The sequence below is a fragment of the Cinclus cinclus genome, chromosome 2 (genome assembly GCF_963662255.1).
Source record: "Cinclus cinclus chromosome 2, bCinCin1.1, whole genome shotgun sequence".
NCBI lineage: Eukaryota > Metazoa > Chordata > Aves > Passeriformes > Cinclidae > Cinclus > Cinclus cinclus.
This window is the reverse complement of record NC_085047.1, coordinates 79,424,283-79,444,021: the sequence shown is the minus strand read 5'-3', so window position 1 is coordinate 79,444,021 and position 19,739 is coordinate 79,424,283. Positions and strand designations below refer to the sequence as shown.

General features: G+C 37.2%; 1 protein-coding gene across 1 annotated transcript in view; it reads left to right on the top strand.

Moving 5' to 3' along the window:
- Positions 1–19,739, top strand: part of TMTC4 (transmembrane O-mannosyltransferase targeting cadherins 4) — a 48,149-nt gene that overhangs the window by 8,876 nt on the left and 19,534 nt on the right. The window contains exons 4-8 of the mRNA XM_062514902.1: positions 2,144–2,231; positions 12,787–12,884; positions 14,929–15,021; positions 18,337–18,498; positions 19,264–19,466. Coding sequence (XP_062370886.1) covers positions 2,144–2,231; positions 12,787–12,884; positions 14,929–15,021; positions 18,337–18,498; positions 19,264–19,466 — 644 coding nt within the window. The remainder of the gene's footprint in view (positions 1–2,143; positions 2,232–12,786; positions 12,885–14,928; positions 15,022–18,336; positions 18,499–19,263; positions 19,467–19,739) is intronic.

Sequence of the window (19,739 nt, the reverse complement as noted above, 5' to 3'; positions counted from 1 at the left end):
TTGGGTTTTGGTTTATACAGCGAAACAAACTGTCATGTAAAACAGATATTGAAAAGTGCAATGCTTTCAGTACCTGTGTAAGGAAAACACTATAATTTTCCTAACTACAAGTGAATACTCTTGTGCTATGGTTCTCTGCTCTAAAAAACTCCTATTTGTAACACTTCAGTGATGAAATACTAAATGAATCATGGACATAAGAATATATCTGATACTAATTTTAAACTGGTTTTTTTCCTTTGTTTGCCTTCTTACCAGAATCTCTATGCCTTATCTTGCATTTTAGGTAACGTTTTGCTGTTGGAGTCATCTGAGGCCATCTGCGTTATTAGCCCCTTAATCTCTTTGCTGTAACAAGTGGACATTTATTTTCGAAATTGTGTCAGCTCACCTTAACTTTTATCTCATTAGGAAGAGCAGCTCCTGAAGCTCTGACACTTCATTATTTTCACCTTTCATAGCACTCCACAGCTATTGAGTTAATTCTCATAATTCCTTTGTATGGTAGAAAAAGAAGAAGCAGCAGAGAAGTTAGGTGCACAGCTGTAGATAAATCAAGAAGTTCTTCTGAACTGAATTTAGGAGTCCAACAGTTTCTTCTTTTACAATGCTCAAGTGAAGCTGAGGGTAAAAGTGAGAGAGAGTCTCTGCAGTGGAATCAGTCATACTCTCATGCCTCTACACTTCTCTTTCTTTGATGTTATTTAGAAATAGTTGCTCCATCATGCTACTCTGACACAAAAAAAAAAGCCCTTTTCTTTTTTACTTCTTTCTGTTCCATACACAAAATGGGATAACTGGTATACTATACAAGAAATGAAGTTTCTGCTTTTGTCCCTGAAATACAATCACAAAAAGTGAATTTTAAAAGAAAACATGTAGCTGTTCTGCCCTGCTTCTGTACATCTCATGAAAACATGGAACTCAGCACTCCAGGAAGCAGAACATGACTGAAAAATAACTAGTATTTCCACGATTGTTGCTCTGGGTGTATGTTCCAGTGAGGTTCCAACATCAAGGCCTATACCATCCCCTACCAGCTCCATGTCATGATTTTCACAGAAAGTTTGTGGTGTTATCCTGATACTTGTGTAATTGAGAATTGAAGATCCAAAAGTGTCTTGCTCTGTCTCAGCCAGTTACTGTAAATACAGTTTAGAGGCTTGAACCAAAATTTACAGATAGCCCTGAGATTGCACTTAAGTATGTTGGCACATATCTCAAGTGCAGAGGTCCCAGGATGTGCTTCTCATTTTCTTTTTTGTTAGTACTACTTGTGTTTCAAGATACAGTTGGAGGTAGCTCTAATGCAGTCAGTTAATATAACACAAAAGAGTGCCAGAGGGGGATTCTGGGATTTTTTTTTTTTTTTTTACATTTTTTTCCCTCCTAAATCTGCAAGCTGGAAGCTATTTGTCCATTCTAAGTGATCAGATTGCAATTTGAAGGCTGACTTGTCTTCTGGAAGTGAACACTTTTGATTTGTGTTTCAGCAGAATGCCAATTTAATTGTGGTTCAGGATGTTTGGCTTCGAAGCCATGTAAAGGCTTCAAATTGAAAGAGAGTAGATTTAGATTAGATATTAAGAGGAAATTCTTTAGTGTGAGGGTGGTGAGGTGCTGGCACACGTTGCCCAGAAAGCTGTAGATGCCCCATCCCTGGAAGTGTTCATGGCCAGGTTGAATGGAGCTCTGAGAAACCTGGTCTAGTGAAAGGCAGGGAGGTTGGAAGGAGATGGTGTTGAAAGTTGCTTCTAACCCAAACTGGTTTATATTTCCATGTTTCCTAAGTGTTCGGCTGAAATGCAGTTTGATCCAAAAAACAGATGGAATTGTGTAGAGTCTAAATTTTATTCAGTTAAGTCCTCCTCCATTTCTTAAAAAAAAAAAATCCATACACTAAAATTTTCATAAAGCAAAGCTGAGCTATTTATGTAGTTGATACTAATCAATACCCAATAAAAGATAAGATGCATCTTAAAAACTGGATATAACTATTCCAGTAAACCAAGTTAACGAATAAAAAGTGATATAGTTATATTCTATTATATATTTCACTTTATATGTGTTCCTTTACTCCAGGTTTTCTAAGAATAAAAATCTGCTAGTTTGAAACTTCTTTTTTTTTTTTTTTTTTTTAAAGGTTGCTGGGATTGTTGGCAGAGCAGACCTTCTGTGTGCCCTGTTCTTCTTGTTGTCATTCCTTGGCTACTGTAAAGCATTTAGAGAAAGTAAGCATTCTGTTTGCCCCTTTAATTTCTTATTATGTATATTTTCAGCATTTGTACATTTCAGTGAAATATAGCAAAATTTTAAATGTCAGATTGATTTGTTTATCCTTGTGAAATATATTTTTTAAACCTGCTTTAGCAGCTATTTAACGTTAGAAATTCTGAAAAGGCAGCTGTCCCTAATTCTTGTAAAACACTGAATTTAATTTAAGAAGAGTCCACTTTATTCATAAACTTATTTGCTAAATGTTTTATTGTTTAGAAGTTTAATTAATTATTTTAATGAGTATTTTAAAAAAATCAAACCTACAAATGTACATGCTTACATATTTTACTACTTTTTATGCCATTATGTTGGGATGTCTTTAATGGGAGTCAACTTTTCAGAACATTGCTTGTATTTCTAATGAATTGCAAAGAATTATTCCTATGACTAAGCCTTCTAAATTCCTGCAATATGCAAGTACTGGCATATAATGCTGAATATAGTGTTACTCATAAAGATTTTGTAAGACAGCTATGTTTGACATGAACAATTCCTTGGTAGATGTTTTTTCAAGTGAGCTTTCAGATCTCTGGTACTATTTGATCTGAAAGCAGGTTGGCAGTTCAAATGCAGTTGTGGAGAAATTATCTTGGGGGCTCAAATAAGCACACAAGAAGGCACAAGTTCATGACTGTGAAAAGCAATGCAGGACATGCAGTCTGGTGTCTGAATGAGCTCTACCACACGAAATATGGGACTCATTTGGTGAACACACAAGGAGCTGTGTTGTGAAGAGCTTCTCTGTTGTTCAATAGGCTTGGACTGTAATGATTAACCAGAGCAGGCAGGGTATTTCACAGGCACCTGAGCTGACTTGATGATCTGGCTTAACAGCATAGTTAAGGCATCACAGAGACCTCAGTATGGGCTGAGGGGAGAGAGTTAGTCCACATGGAGCTGTGAGCTGCTGTGAGCAGCTCCTGCTGGTTCACTTTAGATTGTTTGGAACTATTGTGCATATTTCTATTGCTGATACAGTAAGTTTATCTTGCCATTTAAAATGTTACTTAGGATGATTCCTGTTTACTTTGGATATATTTTTCTTCCATTTGAGTAGGTTTAATTTCTTGATGAAAATTTGCCTTGAGTTCTTGCTTGCTTGTTTATTCTTTTCTCACCTATTTTATTGGATGTGATCGTGCTTATGTTGTTTCTTCTATTAGTGGGTAGAGTAAGATAGATAAAATATTGCCTTATCTGTTTTCTGATGTCTCGGGTAGACAGGTAGGCTTATATGGCAGGGGTAATAATCTTTGCTTGAGGAACTCAACAGCCAAATTCTTAGGATGACCACTGGAGGGAACTATGTATGGCCCTCTATTTTGTTGTAGAGGACATCTTGGGAATTATTAAGGATGTGTATTCTGGTTAAGGATGCTCCTCAACTTGTGAAGGCCAGTTCTAGCTTTTAGAAATCAGTGTCAATGTAATCATATTCTTGGACTGAAATTTGTGTCATTGATACAGAAGAAGGAAAATGTTGCAAAGACACAATACTAAGCAGCCCTTACTGATTTTTATTCAGCATTACATCATAATAGGGGAGCAGATAATGTCTTTTAAGCCATTTTGCCAAGGAAAATTACAGTCCGCCAGCATTGTCTTTCAGGTCAGTTTTCAATGTTTACTGTCACCTTCACTGCCTGCTTTTCCCTCAGCAACTTCTTGAAGAAATTTAGATTTTCTCTGTACACAAGAATTTGTATCCAGGTTACATACTTGAGTCTTTCACCTTGATTGCTGCAAAGGCACAATACTGACTCATCAGCCAGGAGCTTATCAACCAGGCACTCCAGACCTTTTCCTGCAGAGCTGCTGCCCAGGCCTTAATTGTTGTATGGTGTTGTGTTTGATTTTCATTGAGGCTCATTCCTCCAGATTGTCATAGCCCTTCTGAACAACAGTTCTGTTCACCATTGTATCCATCTGTTCTCTAGCTGATGCCCACCAAAGACCATAAGCAGTTTTACTTGCCACCCTTATTATTTTTTTTTTCCTTTGTGGAGGGGAGGTTGATCCAACCTGCCGCTGTTTGAACATGAGTGCTTGTGTAGGAAAGGGGTGTGTCTGTATTGGAAAGGGCATCTGCAAGGAGAATGGAGGCTCTCTCTTCACGAGGAGCTACGTGATGAAGACAAGGGGCAATGGGTGCAGTTGCACTGGGAAGGGTTTCACCTTGATGTAAGGAAGAATTGTCTTACAGCAAGAGCAATCAATCACTGCAGCAGTCTACCCAGAGATGTGGCAGAATCCCCATGACTGGAGGTTTTCAAGATGCATTTGGACAGGGTTCTAGGTGATCTTGTCTAGGCTCCCACTCTTGTAAAGATTGGACTGGTGATCTCTGGAGTCCCCTTCCAAACTAAGCTGTTCCTGTGATTCTTTTTATGAAAGGTTTTAGGAAAAGGTAACCAAATATGGGGAAGTGGCTGTGGTAGAATAGGACTTCTCAGTGGATTTGCAAAATAAATAAATAGTTTTACCCTTGGTATGAATTGCCTTCTTTTGGGAACAGTTCTTCTAGGTACTCTCAAATAATAGGTTAAATAAGGACTGAAGAACTTTTATCTGTCTTTAGCTGAGTTTGATTTTGAATAGATTGAGGGAGTGAATCCCAAATGTAAGCTGGTCTCACTGCGAGTACAAGAACATGCCTTTTAAAAATATGCACATATAATTTAAAAAGCAGACTTAGACAATGTTTCTGAAGCAGCTAAGCAAAAGTACTTTTTCTTCTCTTAGAATGTTGTTCTCCTGATGTCAAATCCTCAAGATCCAGAATGTCTGTGATAGTGCCCGTGTGTGTTGCTAGTTCTAGAGTAAGAGCTGTTATTATATCATTTTCTAGGTCAGGCCAAGAGGGCAATTTATCTTTCTGAAATAGTCTTTCTTTGTGAGAAAGAGAGGGAGAAAACAACCAAAAACCCCTCTGTATCAGGTTTATATTCCTAATTAAATAGTGATGCTTTATGGTGATCCTGCACAAAAGTGAAATGTACCAGTTTGTTCTAACAACCTTTTTCCTTTTGTCCTGCTGGGCTTTTTGTATATTAAAGGCAAGCAGGGCCCTAAATTTTGGTCAACTGCATGTGTCTTGGTCCCTGGATTTGGCTGGCACATTTATATAGAACTTAGCTCACCAAATTTTTACAAAGAGTAGGAGAAGAATTATCAAAGGTTGATATTTTTTGTTTGTTTGTTTGTTTGTTTGTTTAATTGTTAGTAATATATGTGCAGTGTGACTCTTTTGGAGCAGTTAAAAGAGGGTACAGTTCTTAAGACATTAAGATTTGTGGACTGAATTTGTATTATCTTTTGAATATGGTTACCAAAACACATTTGATGCCAATTTGATTTAATTTCATGAACTTTAAGTAAGCATCAGAGTAAAACAAACACTGAAAAGCCTGATGTGATGCTACTGATATGGCTGGATCAGTAGCATATATTATTTGGCTACCAGCAGCATCCCAATGCTATTATCTAAGACAGATTATCTAAGTTTTTAATAATGAATCTGACTATTCTTGCAGCAGGGCAGTGTGAAATCTGTCTGTTACTAAATTTACAAAATCTGTTTGTTTCAATAGTTTAGACACAGTTAATGAATTGTCATTCTTTAAAGAAAATGGGTCAAAAATTGTATGTGAGAGACTGGTTCATGCTTATCTTCACTTGAGAAAATGAATATAAAGACTTAGGAATTTTTTTTCTGCATGAGAATAGGAATTCATAAAATGTCAGGAGGATTTGGAATCACTATGGGGAAAGTATACATAATAGTGAGAACAGTCAGGAAATCAGAAAAATATCAGTGTCAGGCTGGAAAACTTCCAAAGGAAAATAATGTTTTTTGTAAAGCTCAAGAAAATGCTGCAGCTTGTTTACCTGATTTATTTGTGGTTTCAGTGGATTTTTGAGTAGACAGTTTCTTTTAGTCAGAATTTGAAGCTTTTTTTTTTTCCAAGTATAGTCATTTAATTATGTGGGCTATAATTATGTCTTACTGAAGTTCTACAATTCTGTTACTTTTTCCCAGTATACCGTTTTTGAAGTTAGCATCTTTGAAAGGATAACATTTATAATTGCAAGGAACTAATCTGTTGTTCTCATTCTGTCCTGCTGTTTTAAACACAACTGTGGGGACAAATCCACTGCATAAGCTTTGGAGACAGCAAGAGCTGACAACTGTTTAGGTATGTTCTGAAGGGAATTGTGGGTTATTAACTTTGTTGAATTTTAATGCAGCTTCTCTGGGAATTTGTAAGGCAATTTAAAACTGCTGTAGTGTTCATTTTTGCCTTCCTTTGTCTTCAGTTTTGACAGTGATCCAGTTGCATGTATTTGCCATCTGCATTGGCAATCTCTGAGTAATTAAAATGAGGAGTTCATGACTTGGTCCATGTGAATAATATTGGTGTAGATATTAAATATGGGATCAACTCTTTGCTCATATGCTAGGACATCTAAAAATTACTTTGTTCTGGTTGTGTGTTTCTGTTTTGTTTTGTTCTGTGTAGATGTCAGTTAATCATCTACTAGTTCATTGCTAATTTAATAAAGCATGCAAAGTAGCAATGAGTTTTGTGAAAATTGGAATATTATTATATTAGGGAAGTTTTCCTACAGATTGGAAATATTTAAGTCTCTTGTGTGAACAAGATCATTGTTAAGATATGGGGAAATTGATAGCTATTGTGCAACTGTCTAGAGGTGTTTACTATTGTTAAACATGTGGGCCCTGATTTTTCAGCCGTTCATATTTAAACACATTGGGAGGGAATAGTTGTAAGTGAAAAGCCCAATAATTTTATGATTTTAGTTGGCTGAGGAAACACAATGACCTCATTTTCTGGTAGAATTAATGGTAACTTTCACTTCTCCAAGATGTTGTAATTCAGGGGATAGATGCTTCCTTCAGTGTGGCCCTTATGTAATGAGTTTGAGACAGCTGGATATGTTTAGGAATGTAATTTCCTGCTGTAATATCACTATTAAGTGACACACTGAGCTGGGCTGCAGTAGTATGTACATTTGGAGACACACAATGAGATCTTGGGCCTAATTTAATTCTAAAAGTGGATTTTTATGTGATCTTTTAAGACTAACTAATTCTTCCCCCTTTGCTTAGCAATTCATGAGCAGGGAAATCTTAGAGCTTGGTTAGAAGAATATTTGTAGCAATTTAGTTGGAAGACACCATCCCCACAGACAAGGCACTTTAATGGAATATATGAGTGCTTGTGATGTATTTCAGTTAAAAATTAAAACTTCCTGCAGGATCTCAATATAACTTACTTTGCTTCAACCTTCAAAGGAGTAGGTGCTTGCACAAAATCAGTTGCTGTGTTTCACCTGAAGATAGTGACTCCTGAAACTGTTCCCAGCTGTCACCTGGCTGCCTCTTTAAGTTTCTCAGCTGGGTTTGAAGAAGGAAATGCTGAATGCCTAAGTGTCTGAATTGGTAGTAATTGGTTTGGATATTGTTAGTTTGGCTTTACAATGAAACTAAGCTTGGTAGTGTAAATGTAGCATTTTCTTCATATCCTTCACTTCTAAGGAGTTTGTTTTCATTGACTTGTGGATTTATCACATCAGAAAATAAGGTCTCTTGAAATAGGATTAGTGTTTAAGTGCACTGTCAATGTGTTGCTTGTAAATTTAGGATCAGTCAATTCTGCACTATAAAACACCTTGTGTATGTATCCTTGCCCTAGAAATGCTTATACTCAAGTCTAGCAGTCTAAATGGAGGAGCTCTCATGGCTTGTTTATGGTTTACATAGGTATTTTATTGAATCCACTCAACTTTCAGACTTCATGTACTCATAAGGAGGGACCGACTGAGCAACGCTTTTTGGGTTTGTGTAGAAACGCTATATTTTTCCAGCTTTGAAAAAAATAGGCAAAGTACTCTTTCTTTGGCATGCTTGCAGTTTTGTCCATCTGTTAGAGTGGCAAAATGCCCACTCACAATATGGCATACCAGTTTCAACCACGCACAGGTGCCAATGAAAGATCAGTTTCGTTTTCTGACACAAGATTTTTCTGGTGGGAGGCAGCGCCATATTAGGGGGATGTGCTTTGTTAGACTGATTACTTCTGTTGGCATGTGTATATCATAATATGCATTTATGCAGAGCTTTAAATTTTCAAATCACCATTTAAAAAAAAAAAATTAAGCCATTGCTGAATGATGGTCTTTTGTATCTATTTTGCCAGCCTAGTTTACTGAGATTTCTGCAGTTGAGGCAGGGGGTGGTGGGGATGGTGGGGTATTATGCATATTGACCCAGAAACAAGCATGAAATAAAATGTTTCCTAATTGAAATTCTTTCTCTTTGAAATTTAGTCACTGATGAATTTTGATAATAATACAATTCTCTGTATAATTGTTGATTTTTTTTTTGAGCCTGCAAAAGAAAACAAAGGAACAGAGATTGTGTTTTTCAGGAGGAGATTTTGTTTATGGAATCATGGAGTTGTTGAAGTTGGAGGGGCCTTGAGGTCACCTGAGCTGACTTGCCCGCACAAGGTCACCTAGAGCCAATTGTCCAGGAGGCTTTACTGCTGGATTTTGCAGTTCCCCTCATTAAACCATATGAGGTTCCTGCCAGACCATTTTTCCAGCCTGACAATGTCCTTCTGTATGGCAGCACAACCCTCTGGTGTATCAGCCGCTCCTTCCAACTTGGTGCCCTCAACAAATGTGTGGAGGGTGCCCTTTGCCCCATCATCCAAGTCATTAATGAAGATGTTGAATAGGACTGGACCCAGTATTGACCCCTGAATACACTGGCCTTCAGTTAGACTTTTCACCACTACCTACCACCCTCTGGACAAGCTATTCAGATAGTTTTCAGTCTACCAGTCCACCTCACTTTCTGCACATCCAGCCTGTTCAGCAATAGCTTCTCTGTGAGGATCTTATGGGAGACTGCATCAGAGGCCTTACTGAAGTCCAGATCTTTGATGCTCAGTTTTTGGAACCTTCATTATTTCTCTTTTGCTGTGTGTTTTTGTCATCTTTGCAAACCCATGCTCAAAATTGACTTTGCTGGGCAAGCTGAAACATTTCTTGCATCTGAGACTTGGGATGTTCACAAGACAAACTTGTTCATGCACAACTTTGAGCGTGTGTCTTTTGAATGGCTTCAGTTTTATTTGGCTAGACCATTTCTCCAGGCCAGACTGGATGGGGCTCTGAGCAGCCTGGTCTGGTGGAAAGTGTCCCTGGCCATGGCAGGGGGTTTGGAATCAGATGACCTATAAGGTCCCTTCCAAACCAAGCTATTAAATGATTCTGTGGTTTTTTCCCAGTTTGTCAGTGGAATTCTGACTTCTCCTTTGTATGCTTCCTGCCCATTGCAGCCTGGCAGCACTTCTGGTCTTAATAAGCATATTTCTTATTCCATCATCCAGATGGAGTAAGGACAAAGGGAGAATCCAGTACAGAATGTTATCTTCACTTTTTTTTACAGCAAGCTAATATCTTGCTGTAGTTTTCCAGCTGTTATTTGTACCCATTCTGTAACACTTTCATACAGCCCTTATTTTTTGTCGCATATTTCACACTGCTTCCAGTGGTATTCTCATGCCTTTGCAAAGTCAAGCTATAGGATGTTTACAGATTTCCTTTTATCAGGAAGACTTTTTTTCCTGTCCAAGTCAGAACTTATACTTCTATATAAATGACTAAAATATTTGGCAAACAATTAATAATATTCTTTTATATTTTAGAGTATCACCTAGAAAATATTTTGTCTAGGTGTAGTGATTTCTTTTGTAATTTTGACCAGTCAGTTTAGCTTCGTATCCTTTCATATTTTTTGTTCCTTTTCAAAAGTAGATATGTAGGCATTGTTTTATTTTATTTCAAACTCCTGGATTCTCATGTATTTTTCATAATTTCTCAGAGGTAATAGTTGAGTTTACTCTGGGTTGTACAGGACCTGTTGAAGAGAATGTAACCAATTGTAATTTAGAACAGATTAAGTTCTCTGTTAATTCTGTGTCTTGTAGTTCACTATTTTTGCTTTTGTTCTTCCTCCCTTTCTGCTGATACTGTACTTGCCATCTGATTGCAACTGACTTTTTTGGGAAAAAATGAAGGAAAAAGAGACAGAACACTTCTGTTTTCTTGGCATTGTCCATTTTATTTCTCAATATTGGAATAAGTCCTTCCTCACTACTCTTCTTACTAATATATCTATGGAATTGTGGGGTTTTGTTCTTTGCATACATTACCTTTTCTCATTTTGTGTTGTGACCTTTCTGTGTTAGTTTTTCTGTATGAATGTGCTGCTATTACACTTGTCCTTGATGATTTGACCTAGTTCCCTTTTTAACTATTACTCTTATATTTTGAAACATCAAAGCATTTCTGAATTGCCAGCTGGTCTCTTCCTATATATACTTCCCACTATCTTCTGCGTTAAGATAATTTGTATTTGTGTACTGAATACTGCTTCTCTGAGAAGTCCTTAGTTGTCCTCACTCCTCCTGAACACAGTCTATTACTTTGCCTACTATCCTTGCATTCTCTGTGCTAGTTGATTTCTACATAAAAAACAAAAAACAACAAAAACAAACAAAAAAACAAACTGGTTTTCAACAACTGGCTGAACAGTCCGTTGTACTGCAAAGCCTGGAAGTTGAAGAGTTCTTGAAGGGATGGGGTTAGACAGAATACTTTCTGTCTTAGCAATACTCTTAGAACAAATGTTAAAGCTCTTTCCTCCATAAGTTACAACCCTCAGCTGTTCTGTATAATTGATGTGGGCTGGAGTTTCCCTGTTGCATTTTAATTGTTGTACTTCCAATGTCTCTTTAGTCATTATGTATTGTATTTTCTTGCTCTGTTTTGGCATTATTCAGATGTATACGACTTCCTTCCTAAAAGAAAGCTTTCTTTTATCTTTATAACATTTGCAACTCTAATGTTAAATCTTACCTCACCTCTGGAGACATAATTTGGAGTGGAGGGGGAAGGATCAAATGCCCTCTATGTATTGCAATGATGAATGTCAAACATCTTAGTATTGACTCTGTTGAAGCTTTAGAAGTCTTAGGTAAGAAGAGTGTTAGAACTAACCTCAAAACCTGTTCTTTGACATATTTGTATTAAAAGTTTGGAGCTCTCCACTACAAAAGAAATAACCTGGTTGAAAATGAGAGGAGGCCAATGTCAGCAGGTCCTTATCACACTTACGGTTATGTTTTGTATCTGACCCCAACAACATTTGAGGTAGAGTACTGGTTTCCCTGCATCATCAGTGCAGAGTTACTTCTCTGAAGAGTGTTCGGCTGTATTTAATTAGGTAACTTAATCCCTGAGGGTGTCCTCTTCTGGTGACCAGTTATAAAGGAAGCCTAGTGTACTAGCTTAGGTGCAGATGCCCACTTGTGGTGATATATCTTCATCTTGCCATTTGTCCTTTCCATAGACCATTATTGCAGTTCTCTTCAAGCACTGAGGGTAAAACCTGCCTTAGCAGTAGAGAAGCACTGCTCTAGAGTTCAAGGAAAGTAGGAAAGGGATGCAGTCAATGAATGCAGAGTTCAACTTTGTTTTTTCGCATGCCAAGTCAAAGATTGATTCTTGCCTGTAGAACCCCTGTTACTTGAATGAAGAAACTGTGTCTGAATGAGCAGGGTGCTTCCCTCTTTTACTTGCACCTATGGAGTAGAGGTTGTGACAGATATGTTTTTATGTGAAGTACCTGTGTGTTCTGTGTGTGATAGTACCTTGGCTGAAGTAGGGTTTATTCTTATCTTCTTATCTCAGATATGCCTGCTTGTAGTATCCAAAATCAGCTGCATGGTACAGTCTTTAAAGACTTTTTCTTTGAGTAGAAGCTGTAGTTGCTCTTGATCTCTTAACCCCAGAGCTCCTCACCCTGCTGTAAAACTGCTTCCTGAGTGCAAGGACTAACTGCTTCTGCTCAGCTGCTGACATTTTTGAGCTCCATGGCATTCTATTCCAGTGATAATAAAATGAAAAAAGGTACTTGCTAAATGTAGCAGCCCTGGAGAAGCAGCTCATTGTGCCTTTGTAGACTGGACTACAGTTAAAACAGTTTGTGTGTGACACTTTGTGAGTAACTATTACAAAGAATTTCTTGTTCTTATGGTAGCTAGGGAAGAGAGCGGCCAGTAATGACAGAGCTCTAGCTAAGGTTGCTAAATGTCTCTAAATATTGGGAATTAACCTTTGCAGATGACAAATTGTGAAAATTAGGTGAAGCTTCTGCCATTCTAATTAATCTGGCTAAAACATGGAGTAAATAGGGAGATTTCTAGTGTCTCCAAGAAAAGACAGTGACTGCAATAAAGGGTCAAATGCCAGCATATTGCAGGAGGTATCCTATGCTTATTAAGTCTGTGTATCCAGATTTTGACTGGTAGAAAAGACTGGGATTCTAAATGTTTTTTATTTAATTAGTTCTTATTTTAACTTACCTTTAAATGTATAAAATGCCTAAAGATATGGCATTCTTTATTTTGACAGATAAGGAAGGACATACGTTTTCTGTATTTTGGGTGCTGGTGAGTGTTGTCCTAGGTGCAATAGCCATGCTGTGCAAAGAACAAGGAATTACAATACTGGTAAGAATTCTCTTATTAGCTGAATTTTGACCTCAGCATCTGTCAGGTGTAGCTGTAAAGTCTACAGAAATTAATCTTCTTTACAGCTGATGACATGCACACCTTTTTATTCTGTTCAGAAAAACTAGTTAATCTTGACAAAAAGCAATATTCTAGTAGATCTGTTTTAAGAGTATATTTGCCAATCTGTTAGAGTTTTATCCACTTTCAATTTTGTAAGCAGGTTGCCTATATTTTTGCAAAGTTTAAAGGTTTTACAGCACTATTTTCACTTTTGTTGCCCTTGGGTTTTTTTTTGAGATAGCAGGACTACATCCTTCTCATTGAAGACTCATGAACAAAGATACAACCGGAGGAGAGCATTTTTAAAAGCTTCATCCCCTGGCTTTTGTGAACAGTGTAATTATAATGAGGGCCATTGTCTATGCACTTCTAATACTGCATCTCTTCCTTTTGTCCCTTATTTAAGGATCTGTCTGTGGAAACAGATGTAGTTATTTTTTGTGTCTATTGTGGTCCGGCTTTTTATAGCTTCAATGAAGACAATGCTGTTTTGGGTGACCAAGCTGGCCACCTGCAATGCTCTATCTGTGATTTTTAGATTTTATATAGCCATATATCTTTATTAATAAATCAAATTTATAGCTTTAGCTATGACAGATAAGCAACAGAATCAGAAAATTCATTGCAGCAAGGACCCTCTTGTCATTGCTAGAAAAAAAAAGGAAAAAGAAGTTACAGAAAACTTCTTGATCTGGGACTTTTTTTGGCTAAGTGTTTGTAGATTTCAAAGGTGTCTATAAGGAAAACATAAAGAATTGTCTTAAGACATGGTGTAATTATTTACTCTAGCAGTCTGAAGTAACTATTTGAGCTAGTAGACACAGAACTATTATTGGATTTGGGATTTTATTTGTTTGCTGTTGCACTGCTGGGATGATTATATTTATTGTTGTGCTAAGGGGCACAGGTTAGAGGGATAAAGGGTTAAATCACCCATTTGAAAGATTACTTGGCGGCTGAATGTGATTTTCTGTAGAATTCTTGCCTTCTATCTCCATGTGAGTGAGCCTAAAACTTTTTAACTGCCAAGAGGCCTTTCCATATGGAACCAAGCCACACTCCAGGCTAGTTTCTGTCCCTTGCCTTTGACTTAGTGAGGGGCTTGTGGCCTCCCAGTGTACCTGCACTTTGCTTCACCTGGAACTAGTTTTACTGGTTTTTTTTTTCTATTTAGTCTTTAGAACAGTGAGGTAATTTCTGAAATTATTAGAATATGGGATAACTACTCAAGAATTATAATGGTGATATGCTGAAACTTTAAACAGAAATGCTAAGGTTTGATTTTGCCAGTAATCTCAATAGAACTACCCCTGGACACATTTATACATTTTGTTTGACTGCTTGGAGGTAATTAGGTGCATTTGTAGTCCTGAAAAAGCACTATGTTCTAGTTTTATGTGTAATGGCTGATGTCATGTAGAACTCTTCTTTTTATTTTTTTCCCCAGCAACTTGCACTGTGTTTATTGCTGTAATTGCAAGAAAAGCAAGCCTGATACTGCTATTAAATCTTTCTGAGCCTTTGTTTGTACCCTTTAAAAACAGTATTTCTGAAACCTGGAAGTCCAAAGATACCATACAACAAAAAATATGTAGAGGGCCTAAAGAAATTCCAACTTAGTGATAGAAGCTTTGTCTTCTGACTGCAGCATTTACGCTGCAGAACATTTGGGGAAGAAGATGGAGAGCAGAATTCTGTTGTGACCATGCATATGTTATCTAGCTTGCTGGTACATGGTATCCCCTGAAGGATTATTCCATGTAGCAGGAGAATTCCCATTACACTAGAATGTTATTCTGTTCATCTGAGCTCCATTTACCATTCTGCCATCATTACTACCAATGTATCTCTCTACTTGTTTGGAATAAGAATTAAGATGTACAGTAAGTCATGGCAGAAGTGCAATTCAAGATGTATTTAAAAGAAAATATTTGTGGTTAGCTGCTTTGTCTTATGCTGTTACTTTGCTTTGGTTCTTTAGGGTTTGAATGCAGTATTTGATGCACTGGTGATAAACAAGATAAATCTTTTGGAGCTGATTCGAAAGTTACTGTATAAGGACAAGTCATTGGAGGTGAGTCCCTGGATGTTTACATTGTTACAGATTTTGTTTATTCTGGCCTTCAGACAGTTATGTCCTAAAAGACAAAGATTCAGCTTCTGACAATTTTGTTGTTGTTAAGAATTAGGGAGGAAAAACCCAAATTAACCAACCAACCAAAAATGTATCATTAGCCTAGCAAGGCAATGTGCTATGATATTTTTACAGCAACATGAGTAGTAACAGGGTATTGTTAGAATTGCATTGGACAGTGAAATCCCTTCCACAATTTTCTCAACAGTATGTTAAAAATGTTGTATGGAACAGTTGACTGCTTGATGCAACAAGTTCTCCAGGGTCAGTAACTATACACCTGAAATGGTACTTGGAATGGTTTGGTCAGAATAAAGAGAGGGAGATATTTAATCAGATTCTCAATGACATAGTTAGACAAGTACATTAAGAACATATTATGTTAATGGGTCCTAGTAGCTTTGGCATTTAAAAGAAAAAGTTATGTAAGCACTGAATATTACTAAGGATTGATTTTTCTGACTTTCATTGATGTCACTTTATCTGGTATTGTCTCAAGTGGAGTCTGGCACCTAGTATTTGCACTGGCAAGCAAATAACAGGAACATTCGGCCTCAGATCAATGATGGATACCAGCCAAATAGACCCACAGCCTACTAGAGCATTACTGCTGTTGAATAGCTAAGATTCTCATCCAGCATCCAACAAGGCAAAAGAATATTCCTTATACTTTGCTTCAGTCAGTGATTTCAATGCAGAGGAGTGTCACTAATGTTTTTGAGTGGCACAAGTCCTGTGGGGCTTTTAAATTCCTTTGCAAGGAGTGAAATGAGGAGCTACAGGGGAAATCAGGGAAAGTAAGTTCTCTAAAACTCAAATAATAGATTTGACCAAGAAGGGCTAAGTGAGGACTACAGGAGTGTTTCAGGCAGCACATTGGAATGCTGGGGCATTTTGCTGTACGAGGAGACTAATATCAACCAGAATATGACAAGGGAAGCATCTAGAGCTGTAGGGATCTAAAGTAGATCTAGTTCAGATTTAAGTGCTGGAAATAAAAGGTAATAAGTATAACCTTGGGAATAAGTGGCCAGTCAGCCTCACATCAGTGCCGGGTAAGATCATGGAACAGATCCTTCTGGAAGTTATGTCAAAACATATGGATAACAGGGAGGTGACTGGAGACAGCCAACACAGCTTCACCAAGGGCACATGGTGCCTGTCTAACCTAGTGGCCTTCTGGAGTGGAGAAAAGAAGGCTCCAGGGAGACCACCTCTCTAGGAAGTCTGTTCCAGTGTTTGACCAGTAATAAATTCTTTACAATGAGGGTGGTGAGGCACTGGAATGTGTTACCCAGAGAAGTTGTGGAAACCCTATCCCTAGAAGTGTTCTGGGCCAGACTGGACAGAACTTTGAGAAAACTGATCTAGCAAAAGATATCCTTCCAGCCCAAACCATTCTATGATTCTGGGAAGTGTCAGAATCAACCTCTTTGGAGGATTACTCTTTAAGCATGAAGGGCTCAGAGCATGATGCTTCTGTTTAAAAGAAGAACTTTTAAATGGTTCTTAAATGGTTCCGTCTCAGTGCAGAAAACATCAGATATGCCTTTTCCCTCTTACTCTTTTAGCAGAAGTAATTAATTTTAGCTCCTGTTACCTGCAAAAATTCTGCTCTTTTCAAGGAAGTGCATCTAAGATTGTTTTGTTTTCTTGAAAAGCAGATCCTAAAAACTCTGCAAGTAAGAATTTTCTTTTTCTTCTTGATTGAGACGGGTTTCAGTTTCATGCCAGATTTCAGTTAATTCTAAATAAGAGAGAATACAATAACACTTCTTCCACTTTAACATTCTGCCTACTGAGAGAATTTGTGGCAATAGTGAAATTTGGCCTTTAAGAAACTGCATGTACTGTTAAATGAAATGAAGCCTGGGATAAGAGATTTTGTTGTTAATCTGTCATAAAGCAGTTACAAATTGTCACTATGTGTGGGGTTTTTTCATAGCACAGTTTTCTCCAAAAGCTATTTTATAGGAAAACTTCCTAAATCCTTCTTGTAGTAACATTGGTTACTGAGATGTCCTGGTTGGAAGCAATCATTTGAGCACAAAGGCTAGCTTATGTAAAATCAAACTAAATATTTTGTCATGACTTCATTGTCAGTTGCAAATGCTAAAAAACAATTTGAAAATTGTTTTTTAATTTAACTTTTCCATTCTTTTAGAAAATAAATATCTTCAGCCAGTGCACTGATGTCTGTCTTTGTTCAGGAAGCCTACTTTTTTTTTTTTTTAACTTCAGACATAGCTGATATTGATATCCTAAACAACTATGGTGGTCCTTGCTAAAGAGCATATTCCACTAAGAGGTAATAATAATTATTGTGCCATCTTAAAGCTTTGACTGGTGTGTTGTTATACTTACTGATGATTCTGTTTCCAGTCTCCACTGGTGAAGCTTGAAGAATCTCTACACTTTATACTGGTTTGTTTTTGGGTTTGTTTATTTTTTTAACTTATGAAAATGATGTGTGCTTGGAGAAAAGTGTTATACATTCTGGAGAAAAAGATATAAAAGTCTGTCAGATTTACTGTATACACCATCACTTCATGTTTTATGTGAGTTGCTTTCTTTACACCCTGAAGTGTATATTATAAAATGCACAATGTAAGCCAACTGAGTTACTGTAGATGAAACACAATTTTATACTTTTTCTGATCTTGGGTAATTTACCCTGAAGCAAGTGATTTGGGTGCCTTTCTGTCATTAGCTTTTAATCATGTTTTTAGGTGTGAAAATTCTAATTTAATTTCTAATTCCTTCCAGTTCCTAACTGTGCAGTTTTCTTGGTATATACTTCTAATTTTACCTCTAAAGATGCCAAAAAAGACAAAATTTTTCCATGATAAGCAGACAGCTGGAAATAGCTACTTAAAACCAAGTCCCCAGAGTAATCATCCTCCATTTTAGAAAGAAAAGATAAATTAATTTAATATGCTGTATACTAAAGGCTGTATTGTGCTCAAGTTCCCTGTCAGAAATTGCCATGTAAAAGTATATCAGCTTATAGAACTACAGGAGGATTTGTAGAAGAGAGTCTTGTTGAACTAAAAAGTTTTGTTTACTGATTGAGAAGGAAATTAAAATGTTTACGAAAAATATTTTCCAATTAAAATGTCAACTCTACTAGCAAAAATGCACAGGAATAGCTTTTTCTTTCTGAGATAGAAGTGAAAAGAATGTGAATGTGTTGAGTAAGAGAACAAATACTGTTTCTATATGAGTTGGGTTTTTTTCTTTCTTTCTTTTCTGTAGAATGCTGGGCTGTTAAGGAAGGGGCTGCTTCTCAGGATAACTCTTTTGATGTGTGGAGGAGCTGGAATACTTTATATCCGCTGGAGGATTATGGGCACAGGGCCACCAGCTTTCACTGAAGTAGACAACCCAGCTTCATTTGCTGACAGTCTGTTTGTAAGAGTAAGTTATGAGGTTGCTTTTTTTTTTGGCCAGCTCAGAACATTTGTCTTTGTCATAAAAATGAGCTTTCTGTGCTTCTAGGAAACAATAAAGTGGGCAGTTTTTATGTTTCAGTATATGTGTGATGAGTCGCCTTCACTTGTCCTGCTCTGATGATTCTCTGCAATTTTTTTAAATAGTACCCCTTGTATATTCTTTGCAATTTAGCATGCACTTTACACATTGAAGTACTTGTCCGTTTACTCACCATTTTCCCCCATGCATGCAAGAAATTAGCTTTTACTGATTTTCATCCCTTTTCCACTGTGCTAGTCCTTTCATCTTCTTTCACACCTAAAGAAAATTCACAAAGTTCTAGTCTGGTGTATTTGGAGTATGTCTTGGCTATATACCTCTGGTGGCATTAAGGATCTTTCTGGAGATGGAGAATGAAAGATGAAGACAGTGGGTGATATCTTTTGATGTTTTCTCCTGTTGTATGAGATTGTTCTTTTTACATATGAATAGTGATTGGACAGCAGAGAATTGCATTTCCCTGCTCTGAATTAGAGAGCCACCTAGCTATTTTTAAAAGAAAATTAAAAATTAATTTCACAGCTGTAATAGTAATGGATATGTAAATAGTTGTAGTCTAACAGTATTCATGGCCTCTTTATTGTGTTACAAGGGAAATGAGGGAAGAGAGACAGACTAAAGTTACCCCTCTTCCCCCCCCCCCTTCCAGTTTAGTATCAAATAAATGTTTGTTTTCTCTTTGACTGACAGGCTATAAACTATAATTACTACTATTCACTGAATGCATGGTTGCTGTTGTGTCCCTGGTGGCTGTGTTTTGATTGGTCAATGGGCTGCATACCCCTCATTAAATCCGTCAGCGACTGGAGGATAATTGCACTAGCAGCACTTTGGTTCTGCCTAATTGGTCTGATATGCCAAGCTCTGTGCTCAGAAGACAGCCATAAGAGAAGGTAAGAGACAGTGATGAATTTTAAGTGCCTGGCCAACTTGAGTACAGTATTATTTTGTTAAATCCACTACTGATAATTTTAACAATTCAGTGGAACCAGTGTCTAGCAAATGCAGTTCAAATAAATATTTATAGCTGTCATTACAGTTTTATCCCAATTTGGGTCCATCACTGTACACCAACTAGTAGGAAACAGAGTTGGAGGAGGAGGCATGCATGGCTGCTTTATTTTTTCTCCTGAAATGGTATTTTGAGATCCTTAACACTGTAGGTG